Source organism: Mesocricetus auratus, unplaced genomic scaffold (assembly GCF_017639785.1).
Source record: "Mesocricetus auratus isolate SY011 unplaced genomic scaffold, BCM_Maur_2.0 Super-Scaffold_2245, whole genome shotgun sequence".
Lineage (NCBI taxonomy): Eukaryota > Metazoa > Chordata > Mammalia > Rodentia > Cricetidae > Mesocricetus > Mesocricetus auratus.
In genome coordinates, this window is record NW_024429180.1 from 26,450,060 (window position 1) to 26,471,724 (window position 21,665).

The following is a 21,665-nucleotide window of genomic DNA, read 5'->3' on the forward strand; positions in this document are numbered from 1 at the left end:
TTTCTTAAGCAAGTTTTACATACTACATGTTTCATCCATTGCATTACATGGTTTGTTCCCTGTTATTTGACTTCTTCAGTGATTATCTTTTCAGCTTACTTTACTTTTTCCTTTTTCATATACATACATACATACATATGGAAATATATATGTATACAAATGTATTTAATGGATTTTTCTTGTTTGTAGACATTTTGTTCAGTTCCATTTATGTGTCTGTGTTTAGTTTATTAGGAACAGTCTTATTCAAGTTTAATGGCTTTAGTTTTTTACTGAATCTAAAATGTTTTTCTTTTAATATTTTTGGATTGCCTAGGTTCATTGAATCTTCATAATGATAATAGATTCACTTTTTACACTTCCATTAAAATGGTTCTAGACTGTTGAACATAATTAAAATGGATTTTGATATAAATTTAGGGTCAATGAAACATTAATGCATTTATCTTCTCAGCTCAAAACTCCCAACTCTTGCGGTTAACACTAAAAGTGGAAATTCCCAAAGCTTATCACTCAGAATAATGGCTTATGAGATTGCACACTAGACATTACTTATGGTTGTACCAATACACATAATTTATTATCACAAAATAATATAGAGCACACTGAGGAAGAGACAAAGACCCATCAGATGAATTCAGAGAAAATGAGGTACACCTTCCCTTAGGACCTCATCAAGTGTAAGCACATGGGACTAAGTGTAGGTATTTGTGATGAAATGTGTAAACACTTGCTAGGCAGGTAGGCTCATTACTGATTCAGTAACTATAAGTTTATACTGACGGCTAGTTGCCTAGGCAACCTCTAATGAGAATATAGGAGTGTTCCAGGCACTAAGAAGGTAATGGGCATTCAGAATAAGTGTGAAAAGTTCAGCAGTTCTTATCAGTGAATGGCAAGAATCCTCCTGACTAAAAGTTCTTAGACTGCTGCCAAGAAGAATCCTGGAAAGTAGTTTTCACAGAGAGCGGCCAAGCCTATGGTACGAATAGCTTGTGTGCAAATTCTACTGAGGGAATGTAAAATTGAAGGTATTTATTTTCCTGTTTCAAATCAGAGAAGCTGAGTTATGCTATAAAATATATACCATCAACATTTTCTGAGTTTCACATATTTAGAAAATGTTGCCATTCTCGCCGGGCAGTGGTGGCGCACGCCTTTAATCCCAGCACTTGGGAGGCAGAGGCAGGCAGATCTCTGTGAGTTCGAGGCCAGGCTGGACCGACAGCCTCCAAAACAATACAGAGAAACCCTGTCTCATAAAACCAAAAAAAATAAAAATAAAAAGAAAAAAGAAAAAAGAAAATGTTGCCATTCTCTTGCTGACTTTATTAAATACTTTAGAAAAATATTATATAATGACAGTATTTTTGAAAGTGGTATATAACTAAGTAGTTTGACTTATACTCAATTATTAATAATAATTTTAGATTTCGAGATGCCTATACTGTTTTCTCAATTTTAAACTTACTAATTAATACATATATATAGTTCATGAATTATCATATATACACATCAAAACACTTTATTTTTTATTTACTACTTTTTAATAACACTTGTTAAGCTAGTTATTTAAGTTTTATCATATGTTTTACATTTTCCAGGTAGCTGAATTTATGTATTACTTGTTACAGCAATGAGAAGAGATCAGGACTGTATAGACACCAGACTAAATGATTTCAGATTTTTCTTCAGTTGATGATCCAACAATAAGAACTTCAAATGCCTTCCATATATTATGTGAAATGTAGTCTGTCCTGAAAAATATGAATACACATACCTCTTAAAATATGAGTTTCTTAAGTAAAGATGCACATATCAACTCCCAGTAATTGTGTTGCCTTCATATGAGCTATATATAACCTGGACAGTTAACATTTCCAGCATGAATGAGGGGAAGCCTCAGGTTAATTACTGCATTAACCATGTGAGGAATGCAAAAACAGAGTTTCATAGTTTTCTTCATTTGTACTTTAGGTTGCTTGGAATTGAAAGAAGACACTATTGAAAATCTTCTTGCAGCTGCGTGTCTTCTTCAGCTTCCTCAAGTAGTAGAAGTCTGTTGTCACTTCCTCATGAAACTTCTGCATCCATCAAACTGCTTAGGAATCCGAGCATTTGCAGATGCTCAAGGATGCATTGAATTAATGAAAGTGGCTCACAGCTACACCATGGTAAGGAGATTTAATATTTAAGTGGTGGACTATTTTGCAATAGTGTCAAATGATACAATAATGATGGCCTTTAACAATTACTTAAGGAATAAGATATTTTATGATTGCTACATTTTTATCATTGAATATTCTGACATATAATAAAATATTTTATAATATCAAGGTACATAGTAATGCTGTCCTTACTTTAATCATGACAGTATTATACTTTATAGACAATATTGATGTGGGTTTTGACTTTCTGGGATATAAAATGTTGGAAAGATATTTTTAATTATTTTTTAAAATTTTAAAAGATATTCCTGCTTTCTCAATCTTTTTCTATTAATTTCTACAACTGCCATTTTTATCATTTTTTATGAATTTTTCTTTTAATAAGTCTACCATAAAATATTATAATATGGTTACTCTGTGTTGTTTGTGGATAATATTCTTACAGATATAATTGTCAGTCTATAATGTTTGTGTCATAAATATTAGTTCACTGATATTTTTTGTTTCAAGACTAAATATTTATAAACAGAAGGTTTAGTATGTACTTCATAAATTTAATTTTATAAAATATTGTCATAATTCAAAATTTAAGCAGCATGCATAACAACAATCAACATGAATCCTTGAAATCATTCATTTATATTATGTTTTTTTGTCACTATTCTCACAATATGAGATCCTCTTATCAGAATTATAGGGATTCTAAAAGTCCTTTATATTGTGTGCCTTATTTTTAAACTTTTCAAAATTTATTAATTTTATGTATATGGCTTTTTGGTCTCCGTGTTTATATGTGCACTACAACTTACCTAGTGTTGGCAGAGGTCAAATGTTATTAAACATCCATGAATGATAACTACAGATGACTGTGAGCTTCTATAGAGTGGCTGGAAACTGAGCCTTGGTCATCTTCCAGACTAGCAATTCTCCTAACCAGGAAGCAACCTCTACAACCATGAGTTGTATACTTTAAATGTGACACTTTTTTATCATTTTTTATTTTAATTTTAAATAGCTTGTTTTACATGTCAATCCCAGTTCCCTCTCCCTCCCCTCTTCCCGCACTCCCCTTCCCCCCCTCCCTCCCACCCTATTGCCAAATCCTTCCATGTTGATGACTTTTTTCATATTACTTCCAATTTAAACAGTGTAACTTCTTACAAAACTGAATGCATATTGTAGTTCATATCCTAGATATAATTGTTATGCTATACAAACCATGAAGTAAAACATCTATATCATATTAATTAGTAATATATTTTATTTTAGTAAGTTTTAATGTTTTGATGCGAGTAAATAAAATGCTATGGATTATTTTTAGTAAGAAAAATAAGATTTATTGATGCTTATTACAAATCTAAAACAGAAAAATAAATAATTTTCAAGTCACTAATGAAATTCAACATGTACAGGTATTATAGTTCTTAATTTTAGAATTTCAGTATTGTATAATCTTTATATCATGAAATTTTAAGCAAATTGTAGGTTAGATAAAAACTGAGAGATAGAAGGAGAAGCCCAATATGCTATTCTGTTTTTGAGTTCTTTGGAAATATTCTGTGACAGGGAAAATGTTGGATTTGAAATGATACGAACCATACAAAATCAGTGTACACAAGTACTTTATCAATCAAAATATCAAAGACCAAATGCTGTCATTTAATTGCACACATTTCATTACAATTTAGAGCCCCTGGCTTAGTTTTAGTCAAAGAACAATATGCTCCCATATCAAGAGGGATAATGGTCCCTTCTGGTCTGATTTGAAGTTATTAATTCAGTAATAAAAATTGTTTCCCTTGCAGCTGCCTGGAATGCCACTAGTTTACTTGATAAGTAACATTTTCATAGCCTTTAAATCTATGTTATTTATGAAAGATTTGTAAAAACAATTAAAGATATTTAGGTATGGTGTTATATGCTCTGATGCTTCTGTGCAAATTTATTTTTTAGACTGTGAATAGATTATGTGTTGTGCCAAATCTATTTACATTTACTTTTCAAAAATTTAGAAATGTGAAACTAAAATAGTCTCCAAATGTTCATAGTTAATATTTAAGAAAAAAAAGCTACTATCCCATTGGATTTTGTAATCTGTTTTTCTTTGGATCCAACACCTGAAAATTAGTTGTTTGTATGTGATGTTCTAATTTCTAATAAATATGTGCCCCTTATCATTGCCTAAACAAGATATACTTGTTTTTCTAAGTTAACTTTTTGTAAACGTATTTCAGTCTCACATACTGCCAGTTTTCATGCTCTCTATCTATAGAGGAATTAATGTATACTCTCTAAATTTGTATTGAATTTATTACCAACTATATAGTCTAGTGCTTATTTATCTCATAAAATTTTTAGAGGTGAAGTTCGCAATTCATTCCTTAATATTACACTTTTTTATTTTTTGCAATCTATTTGCCTTCCTCCTTTTTTTAAAAACTGTCACTCACTGATGTGAATTTTTCTATAGAAAGTGACCCAACTTAATGTGTTATTCATGTATAAACCAGTAGAAAATTTTGACTCTAAGTCCAATATTAGGTAGCAGCATGAAAAAGACTCTCTAATATTAATATAGTCTTTGACCTATCAACATAGAGACCACAACAAAATTATTGAAGGGGCCACGACCAAATTATTGAAGGGAAGTCTCACTGAATACTGTGTTAGGTTTCATTAATAAACATTAGGTAATTATAAATGCCGTTTTTTAAATTTGGTAAAGGGCAATGTGACAAAATCTCTTGGAGCACAGTACTGGAAATATTTTCATGTAATATGAATATACATGGAAACCCAAAAAATAATATCAACAAACAATGTGATTTATCTTTCTTGAATAAAAATAGGCCATGATGATGGAAAGGCCTTGTATCAGAAGCAATAGGATTTGTGTTTCTCATTCTTCATTTTAATTTAAGTAGTAAGGTAATCTTTCATAGTAAATGATATGTGAAATACAATTTAGGTACTAGAGTGGCAGCTCATCAGTTAATAGCACTTACTGTTCTAGTTATCAATCACAGTTTGGTACACAGAACCCACATACGATGGTTCACACCTGTCTATTACTTCATTGGAGTTTTTTTTTGCCCTTTCTGTCCCATTTGGTCTCCTGTACATAAATGCACATTCACACAGACATACATACCTACAAATGCAAAAGAGATCATTAAATATATACATATGCATAAATTTAGAACTGAGCTTCAGTGGCTAAAGTTGAATGGGATTTTCAAAACATATTCAATGTTTTGGTCTTTCACTGATGGAATGTCTCTCTACACTCATAAGTCTGACTTGGCTTCAAGGTTAGTTCTGACTTTTGACGATGTTAAGAATGTCCCAATGTAAGTTTCCTTTCTCCAAATGGTTCACAGTATCTTTTGTCAATAAAACTCATTTGTGAAACAAAAAAAAAGTGCCATTATGCCACATAGGTAATTGGAAGCACATATTTAGGAAAACGGGAGGTAAGATATAATGTCTTTAATAACATAGACAATGGAAATTATATTTGTAGAAAAATGAAATGTTAAGCAACTTCTGAATGAGTCCTTAAAAGGTATGATTCTCACTATTATAATGTTATAAACAATCAAGGCAGCTGCCAGAAGGTTCTTGCAGACAACAGTATCTGTGCATAATGTTTCTTAGAACAACTTAAATTGTATTTGAAATCATAAGTAGAAATTTTCCTGAGCTTTCCTAGACTTCTCAATGGCTAGTCAAGACTTTAGTTACCAACCTATCCTTCAACTGTATAGTATGAGTAGTTTGTTTTCCTAATCTAGTAATGTATGGTTCATTCTCTTCAGGTGTAATTTCAAGGCTCTTATATTTCTAGAAATATGATATCCTGCATTTAACTTTGATAATGCTGTGTTGACACTGCCCTCAAAAATAAAGGAATTTATGGCCAGGCAGTGGTGATACATGCCTTTAATCCCAGGACTTGGGAGGCAGAGACAGGTAGATCTCTGTGAGTTTGAGGCCCGCCTAATCTATAAGGCTACACAGAGAAAATCTGTCTCAAAATATCAAAATAATAACAACAAAAGGTAAAGGAACTTAAGCCATCTAACACTTGCTTTGTGTTCCATGCACCAATACATTCCACAGATGCTTACCTTGACAGAATCCCTATGATACAATCATTCTTTTTTTTTCTTGTTTTTTTTGAGGCAGGATGTTGGGGCCTAGCCCCCACAGGGTCTCTGAGTTGTTTGTCAGCTGATAGCCACAGGTGCATCCTGTTTTCTAGTCCTGGCTTACTGCCCCCGCATTGCCCCACTAATATCAACATCTAGCATGAGGAAAACATGCTCTCTTCCACCTGGGGTTTTTCCACTGTGCTGTAAGCCTGGATATATAAGACTGCTCCCTCCTACAAGAGAGAGACCTCTTAGCACTTCCAATAGTGACTCTATCTATCTATCTATCTATCTATCTATCTATCTATCTATCTTTCTCTTTCTCTCTCTCTCTCTCTCTCTCTCTCTCTCTCTCTCTCTCTCTCTCTCTCTCCTGGCAATAAAGGCAGCACATGCATCCTCTTAGTCAAAACAGCTGGACATCTTGTCTTTCTTTTCCTGATAACTTGGAGTTGTTTGTGGCACAGGCGCCACAGCAGGGTTTCTCAGTGGCTTTGTAAGCTGTCCTGGAACTAGCTCTTGTAGACCAGGTTGGCCTGAGTGTTGGGATTCAAGGATGCACAACCACAACTAATTCTTAATTAGTCCTCAGATTTTAGGTTAAGGTGTTTAAGGGAAAGTGAAAATTGAATCATTGTATTTTTAACTTCAAAACCTTTTTTTTCTTTTTATTATGTTTTTGTCCTTGAAACAATCTTATTTTACATACCAATCCTAGTTCCTTCTCCCTTCGATCATCCTGCTACCCCCACCTTCTACCCTCCCTACAGCCCATCCATTCCTCAGAGATGGGGGACCCTCCCATGGGGAATCAATAAACTCTGTCATATTACTTAGGGAAGGACCAAGGCCCTTACCCCTGTATTTAGTGAATGGATACCAAAAAGCCAGTTCATGAACTATTTATAAACCAAGGTTCTCCTATTAGTGGGTACACGAACTGCCCAAGTCATCTACACCCGAATTCAGAGAGCCTAGGTCTGTCTTTTGAAGGTTTCCCAGTGGTCAGTTCTGAGTCAGTGACTTCCCATTTGCTCAAATCAGCTGTTTCTGTGGTTTTTAGCATTGTGATGTTGAACCTTTTGTTCATATTATCACTCCTCCCTCTCTCCAACTGGAGTCCAGGAATTTGGTCCCCGGTGCTTAGTTATGGATCTCTGCATCTACTTCCATTAGTTGCCAGATGAAGGTTTTATGATGACAATTAAAGTGGTCATCAGTCTCACATCAGGGGAAGGACAGTGAAGGTATCCTCTAGATTATTGCCTATATTCTTAGCTGTGGTCATCCTTGTGGATCTCTGAGAATTTCCTACTGCCAGGTTTCTTGCTAACCCCGTGATGGCTCCCTCTAACAAGATACCACTTTCCTTGACCTACCTCTCTGTCCTTGCCCCATCTTGACTTCCCTCATGTTCATCTCCCTCCTTCCTCACTCTCTACCATACTCCCTAACCCCTCAATCCTCCAGTTTACTCAGATGATCCTGTCTACTAAAATGCACAACAGGTAGTGACTTTCATAAATCATGCACTCTCTTATTCAGTGACGGTATACATCGTTTTAGGTGCTTTCTACCTGCTTTCCTATATTTCTTTTTCAGTTCCAGTCATGTCAGCTTTCTTATTTCTCAGTTCTTTCTTTAAAAATAACAAATTTTTATTTAAAATAAAAACAATCTTATTTTACCTACAAATCCCAGTTCCCTCTCCCTCTCATCCTCCCTAGCCCACTCCTTATCCACTCTCCAGGGAGGGTGAGGTCTTCCATGAGGGATGATCAAAGTCTGACACATCATTTGGAGCAGGACCTAGGCTCTTCCCCATATATAGGCTGAGGGAGTATTCCTCCATAGGGAATAGGCTCCCAAAGCCTATTTGTGTACTAGGGATAAATACTGGTCCCACTGCCAGAGGACCCATAGACTGCTTAGACCTCCTAATGGACACTCACGTTCAGGGGGCCTGGTTCAGTACAATGCTGATTCCTCATCTGTCAGACTGGGGTCCATGAGCGCCCACTTTCTCAGATCAGCTGCTTTTGTGGGTTTCCCCAGCATGGTCTTGACACCTTTGCTCATTGCTTCTCCCTCTCTACAACTGGATTCCAGGAGTTCGGCTTAGTGGTTGGCTGTGAATATCTGCTTCTGCTTCCATCAGCTACCGGAAGAAGGCTCTATGATGACATTTAAGGTAGTCATCAATCTCATTATAGGGGAAGGGCATTTAAGGTAGCCTCTCCACTATTGGTTAGATTCTTAGTTGGGGTCATTCTTGTGGATCCCTTAATATTTCTGTAGTTCCAGGTTTCTCTTTAAACCTATAATGGCGAATGTAATGGGGATTGGGGGAACGGTTGGTTGGGGGACGGTTGAAGGGGGACAGAAGAGGAGGCAGAAAGAGAAGGAGCTGGGAGACATGTGAAGCAAACTTGTTTCTAATTTAAATTAAATTTTAAAAAACCTATAATGGCTCCCTCTATTTAGGTATTTTTTCCTTGCTTTCCTTTATTCTTCCCCTGACTCCATCATCCTGATCCCTCATATTCTCCTTTCCTTCTCCCCTACTCTTTCTTCTAACTCCTCCCCCTCACCTCCCACCCCCCTCTGTGCTCCCAATTTGCCTTGGAGATGTTTCTAAATACATATTATTACAGGATTATCTTTGTGGTTTTGGTTGCTTTCTTTCTCTAGAAAAAATCCCGTATCAAATATCAACATTACCTTTTCCTCTGAGTCTTTAAGATAAAATCTTGAAAGATTTTTCTCATAGATATCTCTGTTCTCTCTATTTTACATAAAATCCTGCTTCCCTATACCACATAGGACTTACAGCTTACTGGCCTTATACTATGGTCTTATTTTTGTTGGAGTTCTCTACTCCCGTATTTATATAGTGTGTACTTTGGCAGTATTTTTCTGTTTATACATGCTTTAATAAATATCTATACATTATAATCATTAGTGAATGAAAATTAATGGCTGTAATACTATGATAATTCTTTACTATGCTCTAGTTCCTGTATTCAGTGCTAATGAGAATATAGCTTTGAATTTAATAGACAAAATATTGTCTGTAAACTCAGGCCTCATATGTGGAAAGAAAGTAAATTATCACCACTAATGCTGATTATTTGGTCAGACACAAGTTCATGTACATACATAAATGGCAGATGTTATGAGCAAATGATACATGAAAAGTTCCCTTAAATGGAAGATGCTTATTCCAATTTGTATGGGATTACTGAGGAAATATATCTGTCAATTATTTGAAGTGCCATAGCTTTTCTGTTTAAGAATATTCAAATATGTTTGGATTATAGGGTAAAGGAGCATAAACATAATTAATACAAAAGTAGACTCAGATGAGCACCCATATACAGAGTTATGGAAGTCTATCTTAAGGATTTGAAGTGCCATGTTGAGTAACTTGTCAAGCTACTGAAAGTTTTTCAGTAGTAAACAGATCCAACTCTAATTCAGAGATGAGGGTTATCGGGCTGGCTTAAAAGAGGAGAGAAGAAAAGAGATACCAGAATAGAGGGAGCCATTATAGGTTTAAATATTTATCCCTAGGTTAAATTTATTTTGTTTTCTGTTAAACTTCTGCTTGTCATTTCTTTGTTTCTTCCATGCTAACTTTCCCCTCATTGTGACTAGTCTGACCTTCAAAACTTCACTAGATTTGTGCTGGGTGCAGAGAGTGGAAATGCACCTAATTCAGGACTACTTTTTTAATCAGCAGCGTTGAAAGGCAGAAGGGTAATAACTGGAGCATGAAGCTGTCTGAATCAGTGTAAAAGTTCCTGCTCTTTGGTCTGAGAGCATTAAGGATATTTCTCATTGCTCACTTGCTTCTAACAGCCATTAGAAGAGTGTCTGGGCAGAGAACCAACTTTATTAATGTGCTTTCTGCTCTTGGTATCCAAATACCAGACACTTCTCATAGTTACCTGTTTAAAAGCACACTTTTTACCTTTACCCATAACTGAAAAATCAGGGTTTGTTTTAGAGGAATAAATGGAGTTTATCTTTAAATTCAGACCTTTTCCAATTTACGAAAGTAAAATTTGCTTACTTGTGTTTGTCATAGGATTTATACAGTGTACAATGTTACTTGTGTTTGTCATAGGATTTATACAGTGTACAGTGTTACTTGTGTTTGTCATAGGATTTATACAGTGTACAGTGTTACTTGTGTTTGTCATAGGATTTACACAGTGTACAGTGTTACTTGTGTTTGTCATAGGATTTATACAGTGTACAATGTTACTTGTGTTTGTCATAGGATTTATACAGTGTACAGTGTTACTTGTGTTTGTCATAGGATTTATACAGTGTACAATGTTACTTGTGTTTGTCATAGGATTTATACAGTGTACAATGTTAGTACCAAATTATTTAAACTTCTCCCCGCTATTCATTATTCAGTGTTATTAAATTTTACTACTTCATATGCATAGATGTACAAGTTTAAGTAAGAATACAAAATTAAAAACAAAAAAGTAGAGTATAGTTTTCTCTTCTTAATTAGGAATCAGTGCATCAAGATCACTGCAGTGAGCAGTTTGGAGCATCCCTGCTATTGATGTCTAATAATGACATACAATGTGCAGTCTGGGCAGTCTGGGCAGAAAGAACCTTCCTTTCTCTCCTGTGATTTCCCTTTGTGATATTCATAGATTGTTCTATCCTTAAATTAGAATGGGAAACTTAAAAATATACCATTGCTAAAATTAAATTAATGACTTCCCATTAACAATCACAACATATATCAGATCTGTGGAGCTTCTTGCTCCCTATGGACCAGAAGTGGATTAGTCACTTCTGTGTCTCTGAGAAAATTTTTGGTATATGTCATGGCTTCAAATGGCTGAGGAAGCCTAGGTGGAGTGAGGGTGTTGGTGTAGGCTTCTCAATTTTTCAAAGTCAAAAACCACAGACCAGTACTTGGGGCAAGACCAGGTATGACTATCAAAGGCCCATGCCCAGTGGATGCACTTCTGAAAACAAAGCTCCCCCTCCTGAACGAAGGACTCAGGTCAGGAGCACAGACATTCAAAACAAAATCCCATAAGGTATTCATCAGATTCAAACCACAACACTCAATTTATTTACCAATGGTAGAATTATACTTCAGTGATGTTTTAAAATGTCTTTTATTGTTTACTGTTTTACAGTGATGATTCCAATAATATTACACATAAATATTCATTAATATAACATAGATAGATGGTTCACTGAAATTGTTAGAATTCTTTAAAATATCCTTTGTTAGTATGTAATAGCAAAGGTTCAACAGTCAAATACTCCCACAGTTTCTAAATGCATTGTCCATTCCCTTTATCCAAGTTTTTTTAAATGGTTTTTCAAGGCAGGGTTTCTCTGTATTTTTTTGGAGCCTGTCCTGGTACTCGCTTGGTAGGGCTGGTCTCGAACTCACAGAGATCTGCCCGCCTCTGCCTCCTGAGTTCTGGGATTAAAGGCATGCACCAACAATGCCTGGCTTCCCTTTATCCAAGTTTTACTCAAATCTGCTACAGGTGTCAGGCCTTTCCTTTTAGGCTACTTACCAGCTCCTAAGTCATGACATAGAAGCTTCTTCTTAGGTTTAAATGCTTGGCCTAGCTTACTGACATTTCTAGCTAGCCTTTTTAACTTAAATTACATGCTCCTTTCTTTCTATGTTTTGCATTGGGCTTATTAACTTTCTTACTTCTGAATATCCTACTTTCACTGCTTCTCAATGTCTGGCTAGCCTAGCTTTTTAACCCCGGGGTGTACATCATTCTCTCCTCCTTCTCTCATTCTTCTTTTCTTTCCTCTAGCCTAGATTTCTTCTCCTATATATTCTGTCTGTCTTTTATCCATGTCTGTCCTTTCTCCTCCCTAGCTGTTGGACATTCAGCCTTCTATCAGACCAGTTAGGTACGTTAAGCAGTCAAGGTGAAAGAGATACAATACATCATTACATAATTAAACACACATCTCTACATTGCTCAACAAATGTAGCATAAACAAAAGTAACACACATTTACAGCATTACATTAATATTCTGTACCCTAAACAAATATAAGACATCCTTAATAATACTCCACAACAGTCTTCTTTTCTAAATAATTTTTAACATGGCTAGAACCATTCCATTAAAAGAAGTATCTGTGTCTATCATTTTTAAACAAGGCTATAATCCCAACTATGAGGAGAGTGAGACAGGTGGGTCATGTGTGCAGTCTCTGGCTAAGCTACAGGGTGAATTCGGTACAACCCTTAGAAATGTGGAAAGGACAGAGTTGAAAAGCATGGCTAGAGATGCAGCTCAGAGTTAGAGCGCTAGTTAAGAACAAGGTCCTGGAGTTGATCAGCAAAGGAATAATGATGATAATATTCCTTGATGATTTACTACCTGATAATAATTATGGAGATTATAATAATATTAATTTCATTAAAATTTGTTCTGTATACATTTTCCATTCACTTTTCAAAGTTTCATTCCTTTTATTAACCAATTTTAATTTTAAATTTTATTCATTTTTGAAAATATTATACATTTACATTTTATTTGCGAATTATATACATGAGTAATACATGCACAAAATCCCCTGTTGTAGAATATGTTTAACATGTGTTACATTTGCTTATGTTTTGGAATATTTGTTTACTGATGCAAAGATGTGCAGCATTCTTTTATGTTGCATTTGTTTAAATCTATAAAGTTGTGTTACTTTGCCTGCCTAAAACACCTATGGTTTAACAAATAACTGAATGGCCAAAAGCTATGCAAGACAAAGAATAGGCAGGTCTGATATGCAGAAAGAATATATAGGAGGATAAATCTAAAGAAAGAAAAAGAGGAGAGAAGGATGCCAGTGGACAGCCACCCAGTCACATAGACAGCCATGGACTAAAGAGGGAAACGTAGATATACAGAATTAACAAAAAGGTAAAAAGACCAGAGGCAAATATTAGTTAAAGAGAAACATGATAATTTAAGTTGGGAAATCTGGCTATAAACAAGCCAAGCTATGGACAGGCATTTATAAGAGTAAATCTTCAGGTATTTATTTGGGAGTGGGTGGAAGACACCCAAAGAGAAAAAAACAAACAAGCAAAACAAATGAATTAGGTTTTAGCATATCAACAAGGTGTCCAAATTTCTACATAGGGTCTGAAAAAACTGAAAAATAAAAGGAAAGAAAAGATATAGCTCCTTTAAGAAGTTCTGCTATGCAGCAGAGCACTTAAACAGCCTTTTTTCATGCTAAGTAGAAACAGGCAAGGACAAAAGAGGGTGATAAACATGCAGGGCACCCTCATTTCAGAGTTGTTGCTTTGAATGCAGTTCCTGATCACAAACTCCTAACTGAAGTCTGTAGTCTAAATGCTGAGCTCTGAGGGATGGTAAGAGTGGGGCCGGACCAGCTGCCAAAGCCACATATGTGCTGCCCTTGTGTTCACATGTACAGGTTCATTACAGGCACATTCCAGTGCCCATATCCTAAAGAAAAATGACTCCACCTCCCCCTAGCATCAATTGTCACTCCATGTAATAGCACATCATTCAACACACACACATGGCTAAATATTAAATGTTCATTTCCTTTATTGTATAAATATTAAAGTTTTACAGAACTGTTACATTCCTCAGATTGGTGTTCAGGAACAGATTCAGTAGAATTTCAAGGATTCTACCAAAATATCCTACAAACATTAAAGCTCACTTTGTAAAATTCCATAGTGTCTTCTCTATGATGGTAAATCATCCTATTGGGAGAATTTACATCAATGCTAAGTAAGATTCTTTTAATTTTAGGGCAATTTGAAGGGATCCCTTTCAGATCAGATATGTTAGGTGGAAGAAAGGCAAACAACGTTTGCCTTCAGTTCTCTTTGATTACACCAGGAAATTTGAAGAAACTTAGAACAATAATTTGTTTTGTTTCTGAATGAGAAAAGCAATCCAATTTTATTCATACATTAAAAATGCTTCATTTTGTAAAATTTTATTTCATAAAATGCTATTTAGAAGCTGGGCATTGGTGATACATGCCTTTAATTCCAGCACTCGGGAGGCAATGCTTGAACTCTATGAGTTCAGGGCCAGACTGGTCTCCAGAGCGAGTTCTAGGAGAGTCTCCAAAACAATACAGAGAAACCCTGTCTCGAAAAACAAAAAAAAAAAAAAAATGCTATTTAGGAATTTGGTTTTCTGATAATGTGTACATTCTAGAAGTATTTTTTCTCAGTAAATTCAGTTTTTCTTTTAAGGAAACTACTTGTCTTAACTATCCTTAACAGTAATTTTTAATGTGAAGAGAAGTAGAAGGATTGATTTTAATTCAAAAGAAACAGTGGAAGTTAATCTTTGCCTAAGGGGAAACCATTCTTCTGCTTAAGCAGAGGGCAGGATTGAAACACCATCTCTGCTTTCTGAAGAAATCTTTTAGAAAATTAGTGCACAGCATATAACAGGGTACAGAGGCAGTTAATATCCAATCTGTCTTCCTGTGGAAAATAAAAACCCATATGCTCGCCACTAAACAAAATCTCTCACACTGTTCTGACTACATGTGCATTCTACATACGTGGCATAGTTCATAAATATGAAATAAAGTAAGTACCTTTTGAATTAATAATTTTCTTATGAATCTTAAAAGATAATTTTAAACAACATACTTACCCTAAAATGGAACATCTGGGATGGTACACTTCAAGCTAGATATTACTTCTAGGCAAGTATAAGGTAAGTATTCTTAAGCACCATTTGACTGGTGGAATTGGCACCTGCCTAGCAAAAAAAAGTCAATGGAAAATTTACCAATGAACTCATATTTTAAGAATATAATGATATTTTCCAATACTCTATAATGTCATTAGCATGAATGGATTTTGTATTGGAGTCCTTGTTTGACCTTGAATTTCACAAAAACTTTAGTTTACTGAGACTTCCTACTGACATTATATGACTTCTCATTTTTTTCTGAATTATATACAGTGATCCATAAGATGCTAGCATCCATTTCTTTTATCTAATTCATTTGATGTACTTCATTTTGTAATACAGAATTTCATTGGCAATATTACACATATTATGGGGTGATATAGGTGTGCCATTTGTGGCTTAGTATTCCAAGAACACTTATTCTCTTCAGTCAGATCTTGTGTGAGTTGTGTTAATTATTGCTTGCTTCACAAAGAAATTCTCTGATGATATCAGTGAGCTTCTCAAACTATGGGTGTAAAAAGAAGCCTTTTCTTTGCCAGCGGCTTGGGTTTTCACCCGCCAGTCGCCTGGGCTCTGCCGCATTGTAGTCCCCAAATAACACACAAGATGCTGTATTAATTATGAAGCTATTGGCCTTGCTTGTTTCTTACTGGCTAGATCTGACTTAAGTATTTATCCCATAATTGCTAATCTAAGTATTTTCTCTTACCGGAGAAGTTTCTGGCCTTCTTATCCCTGTGGCGGTTACCTTTGACTCCCTGTGTTTCTCCTACCCAGAGTCCTCCTGGACTCCTAGTCCCACCTATCTTGCTTCCCTATTGGCCAACAGTGCTTTATTGACATATACACAGGACTTCCCCAACATCTCCTCTTTTCTGATTAAACAAAAAGAAAGGTCTTACCTTTAACATAGCTGGCTTCTCTATTTATTTACCACTATTCCATTTCTTTTTCTCTTTCACTCTTACATATATTTTTAAACACACTGTAAACCTTTATAGGTTTTTCTTCATCCAAGTCTGACTTTACTGTAAATCTTTATGTTTTTATGGCCATGTGTCTTATCTGTTAAAACCACAGCTGTTTAAACTGCAGTTTTTCCAAGATTGTGGGCATAAGCATGATTCTAGCTCAAGTCTTAGTCTATGTTGATACGGTCACTGCCACTTCCAGCTGTATGTGCACACCTTTTAATTGTTAGCAGAGCCTCTTAAAAGAACCTTAATTTTTTTTTTTTTTTTTGCTTTTGCTGAGTCAGGAAGACTCCCTTAAGCGAGCCGTGTGCGTCTCTGCTTGTTGCTAGCAAAACAGAGCCTACCTGAGAAAAATGCTGCTACCAAGAAGCTGTGCTTCTCCGTTCTTTTGTTTCTAAAACTTCTTTAAACCTTTTGTCATTCTACATGGAAATTCATGATCCTGCTCCTGATCACCATTTGTAAAGAGAAGCCTTCCTGCCAGCCTGGTTCCAGAGCAGCATCCGTCCCAAAGAAACACACAGGAGGCTGTATTAATTATGAAGCTGTTGGCCTTGCTTGTTTCTTACTGGCTAGATCTGACTTAAGTATTTATCTCATAATTCCTAATCTAAGTACTTTCTCTTACTGGAGAAGTTTCCGGGCTTCTTATCCCTATAGTGGTTACATCTTGACTTCCTGTGTTTCTCCTACCCAGAGTCCTCCTGGACTCCTAGTCCCACCCATCTTGCTTCCCTATTGGCCAACAGTGCTTTATTGGCATATACATAGGACTTCCCCAACATATAGGAATTTGGATAAAAATTCTGAGGGGAGTTTGACAATTACATAAAAAAATTACCGAAAAAAGCATTCCAAATTGAGTCAATACTCATTGAGACTCATTGTGGTCTAAGCAGAGTAGACAATTCCATTTGAAGGGAAGCATCTTAAATCTCAGAAAACAGACAACTCAAATGTCAGGAAGTTCCTGAAGCTGAGTATATTCAAGGGGCACAATCTTTCCAAGCTTGTATCTGTACTAAGGAATGCTATAGAGCACATTCAGACAATATGAGATAGCTGTAAGAACCACAGACCAGTAGACATGCCTGGAAAATAAATGAACTGAGCTGCCCAGAAGAAACTGAGATCAATAGCTACCTATGAAAGACATTCTCCAACCCAATGGCTCAATGAAGAGTGTGCTTCAGACTAGATATTTGCTGTGTCATCCCTTATACTTACCTGATCTTTGCAAAAGAAGTTGTCATTGAGTCATTTCTGCTACTGTAAATAACCCCACAGCTATTCCAGTTAGTGAAAGCAATAAAACTCATTGTTTGATTTGTGTGGTATCCTCTAGGTTGTGCTAGATTCCTTATTTGGGTTGAGTAGACAGCTGTTCAAATATTTTTTTTTTGGTTTTTCGAGACAGGTTTTTCTCTGTATTGTTTTGGAGCCTGTCCTGGAACTCACTCGGTAGACCAGGCTGGTCTCGAACTCACAGTGATCCACCTGTCTCTGCCTCCCGAGTGCTGGGATTAAAGGTGTGAGCCACCAACGACCAGCCAGATGTTCAAATATTCAGCAATAATATTATATCAATTTGATCTAACAATGATAGGAGGTTTACTGTTAGAATTTTCTGCTTGTGCTCTCTTGAAGTTTTTACCCTAAAATATGATGTCATAAATAATGTTCTTTAAAAACCCACTGTTCCCCAAAGAATATTTGTTTTGTCCACGAATCTCTTGCTGAGGTTGTTTATATTCTTGTTTTGTTTTCTTTTCTGTGTGACTATTAGTAATGTTTCTTTGACAGAATTTTAGCAAAGTGTGAATGCTGCTTATCAGTGTCATTTAAAATAAATAAAATGCTGGTTTGTTTTACTGAGTGAACAAATGAAAGAACCATGTAGGAAACAACAATGAAATTATTGATAGTGGAAGAGAATAATGGAGTTTGGGGCTTGTCTTCACATTGAGTTAGGCATAAAATACATTATTAAACAGTGCACAGCAGTTTAAAAGAGATTCGTTACATGTAGCCAGAATATTATTAAGTATTTAAGAGCTAATGACAACCCTGGATTAATTAAGTTTTGCCAACTCTCAGTCTATAGGTCACAAAATTTATGCAGTTAATGCAAATTTGAAATACCTGAATCATTACAGTAGAGCACATGACAGCTGGGGAGAACCCAATTACTGTATTCTCAGTGGAGGCCAGGATTACATCTACATTAATAGATTGCTTACACAAAGCTTGCAGTATAAGCTTTGTGCAGGCAACAAGAATGATTTGCCTTGCTCTGTAACCTTTCTTATTGATTTCTCTTAAGGTGTGAAAAATACCCCCTTTAATTATTTCACAGGAAATATTATCATAATTATAATGTAGTTTTGCATTTTTCTTCCTTTTTTCCTTTACTGGCAAGGTTTTCCTATGGAAAATAAATTATATATCCCCTGTTATTTGGTCAGTAAGATCATTTATGTTTTAACATATGGAGGAATCTATATTATACTTCATCTGACCATTAGGTGCTGAAACAGCATGACTTAGTTAATTGTTATGCAAAAATAAGCTTTAGATATATGCTGAAGCCAGGCAGTGTTTAGCAATTATGACTGCCTGTGCATTTGTATACTTAATGTTCCAGTGTATTTCATGTACAGGGTTTATGATTGCACACCAAGGGCAATTAATGCTTAAGAGATATTTTGTGTTAGAATCAATATGTGAAAAAATTTTTGCTGACCTTTTTCTTTTTTCTTAACACTAGAAAGTAAAGATTTCAGTGAACTAGACCTATTTTCATTAATATTTATCTTTGCTCTGACTTTTTCAGACTGAAAAACAAACCTGCACAAACATGTCATTATAAATTGTTTTCATACCTGTTTCATGTAATACTTTGAGTTGCATAGAGAAAGATTTCTTCATCTATGTTTGTATTAAAAATTACATTATTTCAAAACTATAAATTCTGAAGAAGAAAATGCTAAAAAACACCTTAAAATTTGGTTGAAAAACTCTGCTGTGTTAACAAATGTAAGTCTACTTTGTCTCATTAGTGGAAAATCTGGTAGATGTGAAGAATTAGCTTCAGATATGGAAACATGGCTGGGCAGACTTGAAAGAAATGTATACCATTTATATAACCTCATATGAGCTATTACAGCAATGAAGCCCTATACTAGATTAGGAAAGTAATGGTGATAGATTTTTAGATTTCAAATCCTCACCAGCTATGGGAAGTTGTCTAGGTTTATGGTATCAGAAATAATTTCGTCCTATTGATTGGGCCTTAAATTTAAATGCCTTTATGTCTGTTTCTCCCAAAATAGTATGTCCCCAATGCAGTTTTAAATATACCACACTGTGCTGGTAATTATGGTTCACAGGTTTAAAGCTAGGAAGGACTACTGACTGTTTTTCTTTATAGGCAGCTTTCAGAGCACCTCTAAGTATTTTGAGAGTAAGTCTTCATGAAGACTTCCAGGTCATTTTGAGCTCAGTTGGTGGTGTGTTCAACAAAAGGTTGTTCCCTTAAATTTCTGAGAGACAACCAAGAACCATGCAAAAACCTATATTATGTTTGTAGTCTCTTGGACTCCCCGACAAACAAATTGAAAGGCCATTTTTCCATAATGGCACTGGAACATTTATTAGATAGTATATGGCTCTTGGGGACAGTGTTTTCACTCCAAGTCATATAACTTTGTTTATTCCCATGTAATATATAAACATTCACATATATTAGATGTATTTTAAGTAAACATAAAGTAATGTTTTATCACAACTTTCAACCATCTTCAGAATTCTTAATTACTACTCTTCCCTTGTCTTAACATTGTGTTGCCTCTCCCCTCCTCAGTTAATATAGCTCATGCATTTCTCATTTTTGGTTGTGTTGCAGCCATGTTCTATTATTTTCCTTTCTATACCTCCTCCAAACCATGTCCTCCTTTTACTTCACTAGTTTCTTCAATTAATCCAGTTCATGCACTGACATCGAAAATTTCAGAACTGCAATCCCCAAATAAGGAAGAATATGCAGTGTTTGTCTTCCTGAGTCTGTATTACCTAATTCATTATTGTATTTTCTAGTTCTATATATTTACCTGAAATTTTCATGATTTTATTTTTGCTGACAGTTGGATAGAATTATTACCACTGATACAAGTAATTGTCACCCTTCACCAAAGAACCTTCTTTTTGCAGCAGACAGAGGACACTGCCAAAATCTTAAACTGGTCAAATAAGAGAATGATTGATCACGGTGTTCGCAGTTGCAAGCGACACATCTGCATTTATATGTATAACTAAGGCTCAGAGAACATTGCTGAAGGGACAGAATGATTATAAGAAATGGAGGACTAGATTTCTGCAACAATACTTTTACATGTGACAGGCATGTTACACCCATGTAATTTCAACCATACCATTAGCTAAACAAGAAGTGAAAAATTACAAGTTGGAATGTCATCATGGGTAGGAGAGATCTCACTAGGACCCATTCCTCAAGGAAAGATTGTATGTCTTAATGGCTACTATGGAGGGACAACCATTGATCTCTAGGGATGAGTCCCAGAAAGGTTAGCTAATATCAAGTAGTCATCTCTAACACATATGCATCCCAGAAACACTAGGTCAGTGATTTTGAACCTGCTTAATGCTTTGACTTTTAGTAGAGTTTCTCATGTTGTGATGATCCCCACAACCATAAAATTATTTCATTGCAACTTCATAATTGTAAGTTTGCTACTACCATGAATTGTAACATAAATATGTGATATGCAGGATTACTAATATGTGACCCCAAAGGAGTTTGGCCCACAGGTTGAGAACCACTGCACAAAGTGGCATTAGCAAGCACTCTATATGTGTTCTTCCCATGAAATAATAACAAAACCTGAATGTGAGTCAAACCTAAGTGGAATGAAACCTACTGTGTCTGAAGTTTTTTGCTTTGTTTTGTTTTGTTTTCTGAAATAGGATCTGTATGGTCTGTCAGGCTGCTTGTCATGAGATATGTCACATTTAAAAATCAGGATAGACTTTTGGTTGGTCTTAGACCATCATGCACAGTGGTATATGCCAGTGACATTCCCACTTATTAGGGGAATCTAGTAGCACTATTTTTTCCAGAATGCAACTTCCCGTTCATTATGTGGTTTTCCTCTCACACAAGCTATATAGATCTAAAAAATAGCAAACGTAAGATTAGTGATATCTATGTAGTATATGCTTTCTCTCTAAATTGTATGGACAATGTTCAATCAGATACAACGTAAGAAGATTCTTTTAACATAAGAGAAAATACAGTCATTATTCAAGACATATGGAAAATTAGAAAATAGCTAGTCTCCTTTGTTTCTGGATTTTGTTTTACATTAGTTCTTCAATAATTTTGTACAATACATTTTGATCATATTCAACCCTCTTCTCCTTATTCAAAGATCATAGCTCTTGGACTTATGCATTGAAACTTCATCCCAGTTTGCTAGTATTGTTTAGTGAGGCCTTGAAGGTGTGACCATGCTGGAGGAAGTATGCCACTGTGGGATGACTTGAGTTTATAAAGTCTGATGCTATATCGAGTGTATGTATTCTCACTCTCTCTGCCTGCCTCCCTCTCTCTCTCTCTCTCTCTCTCTCT

The 21,665-nt window shown here is 35.5% G+C and overlaps 1 protein-coding gene across 1 annotated transcript in view; it reads left to right on the forward strand.

The window, feature by feature from the left end:
- Klhl1 (kelch like family member 1) overlaps window positions 1-21,665 on the forward strand; it is a 328,230-nt gene that overhangs the window by 114,663 nt on the left and 191,902 nt on the right. Inside the window, exon 4 of the mRNA XM_005083637.4 lies at window positions 1,978-2,174. Coding sequence (XP_005083694.1) covers window positions 1,978-2,174 — 197 coding nt within the window. The remainder of the gene's footprint in view (window positions 1-1,977; window positions 2,175-21,665) is intronic.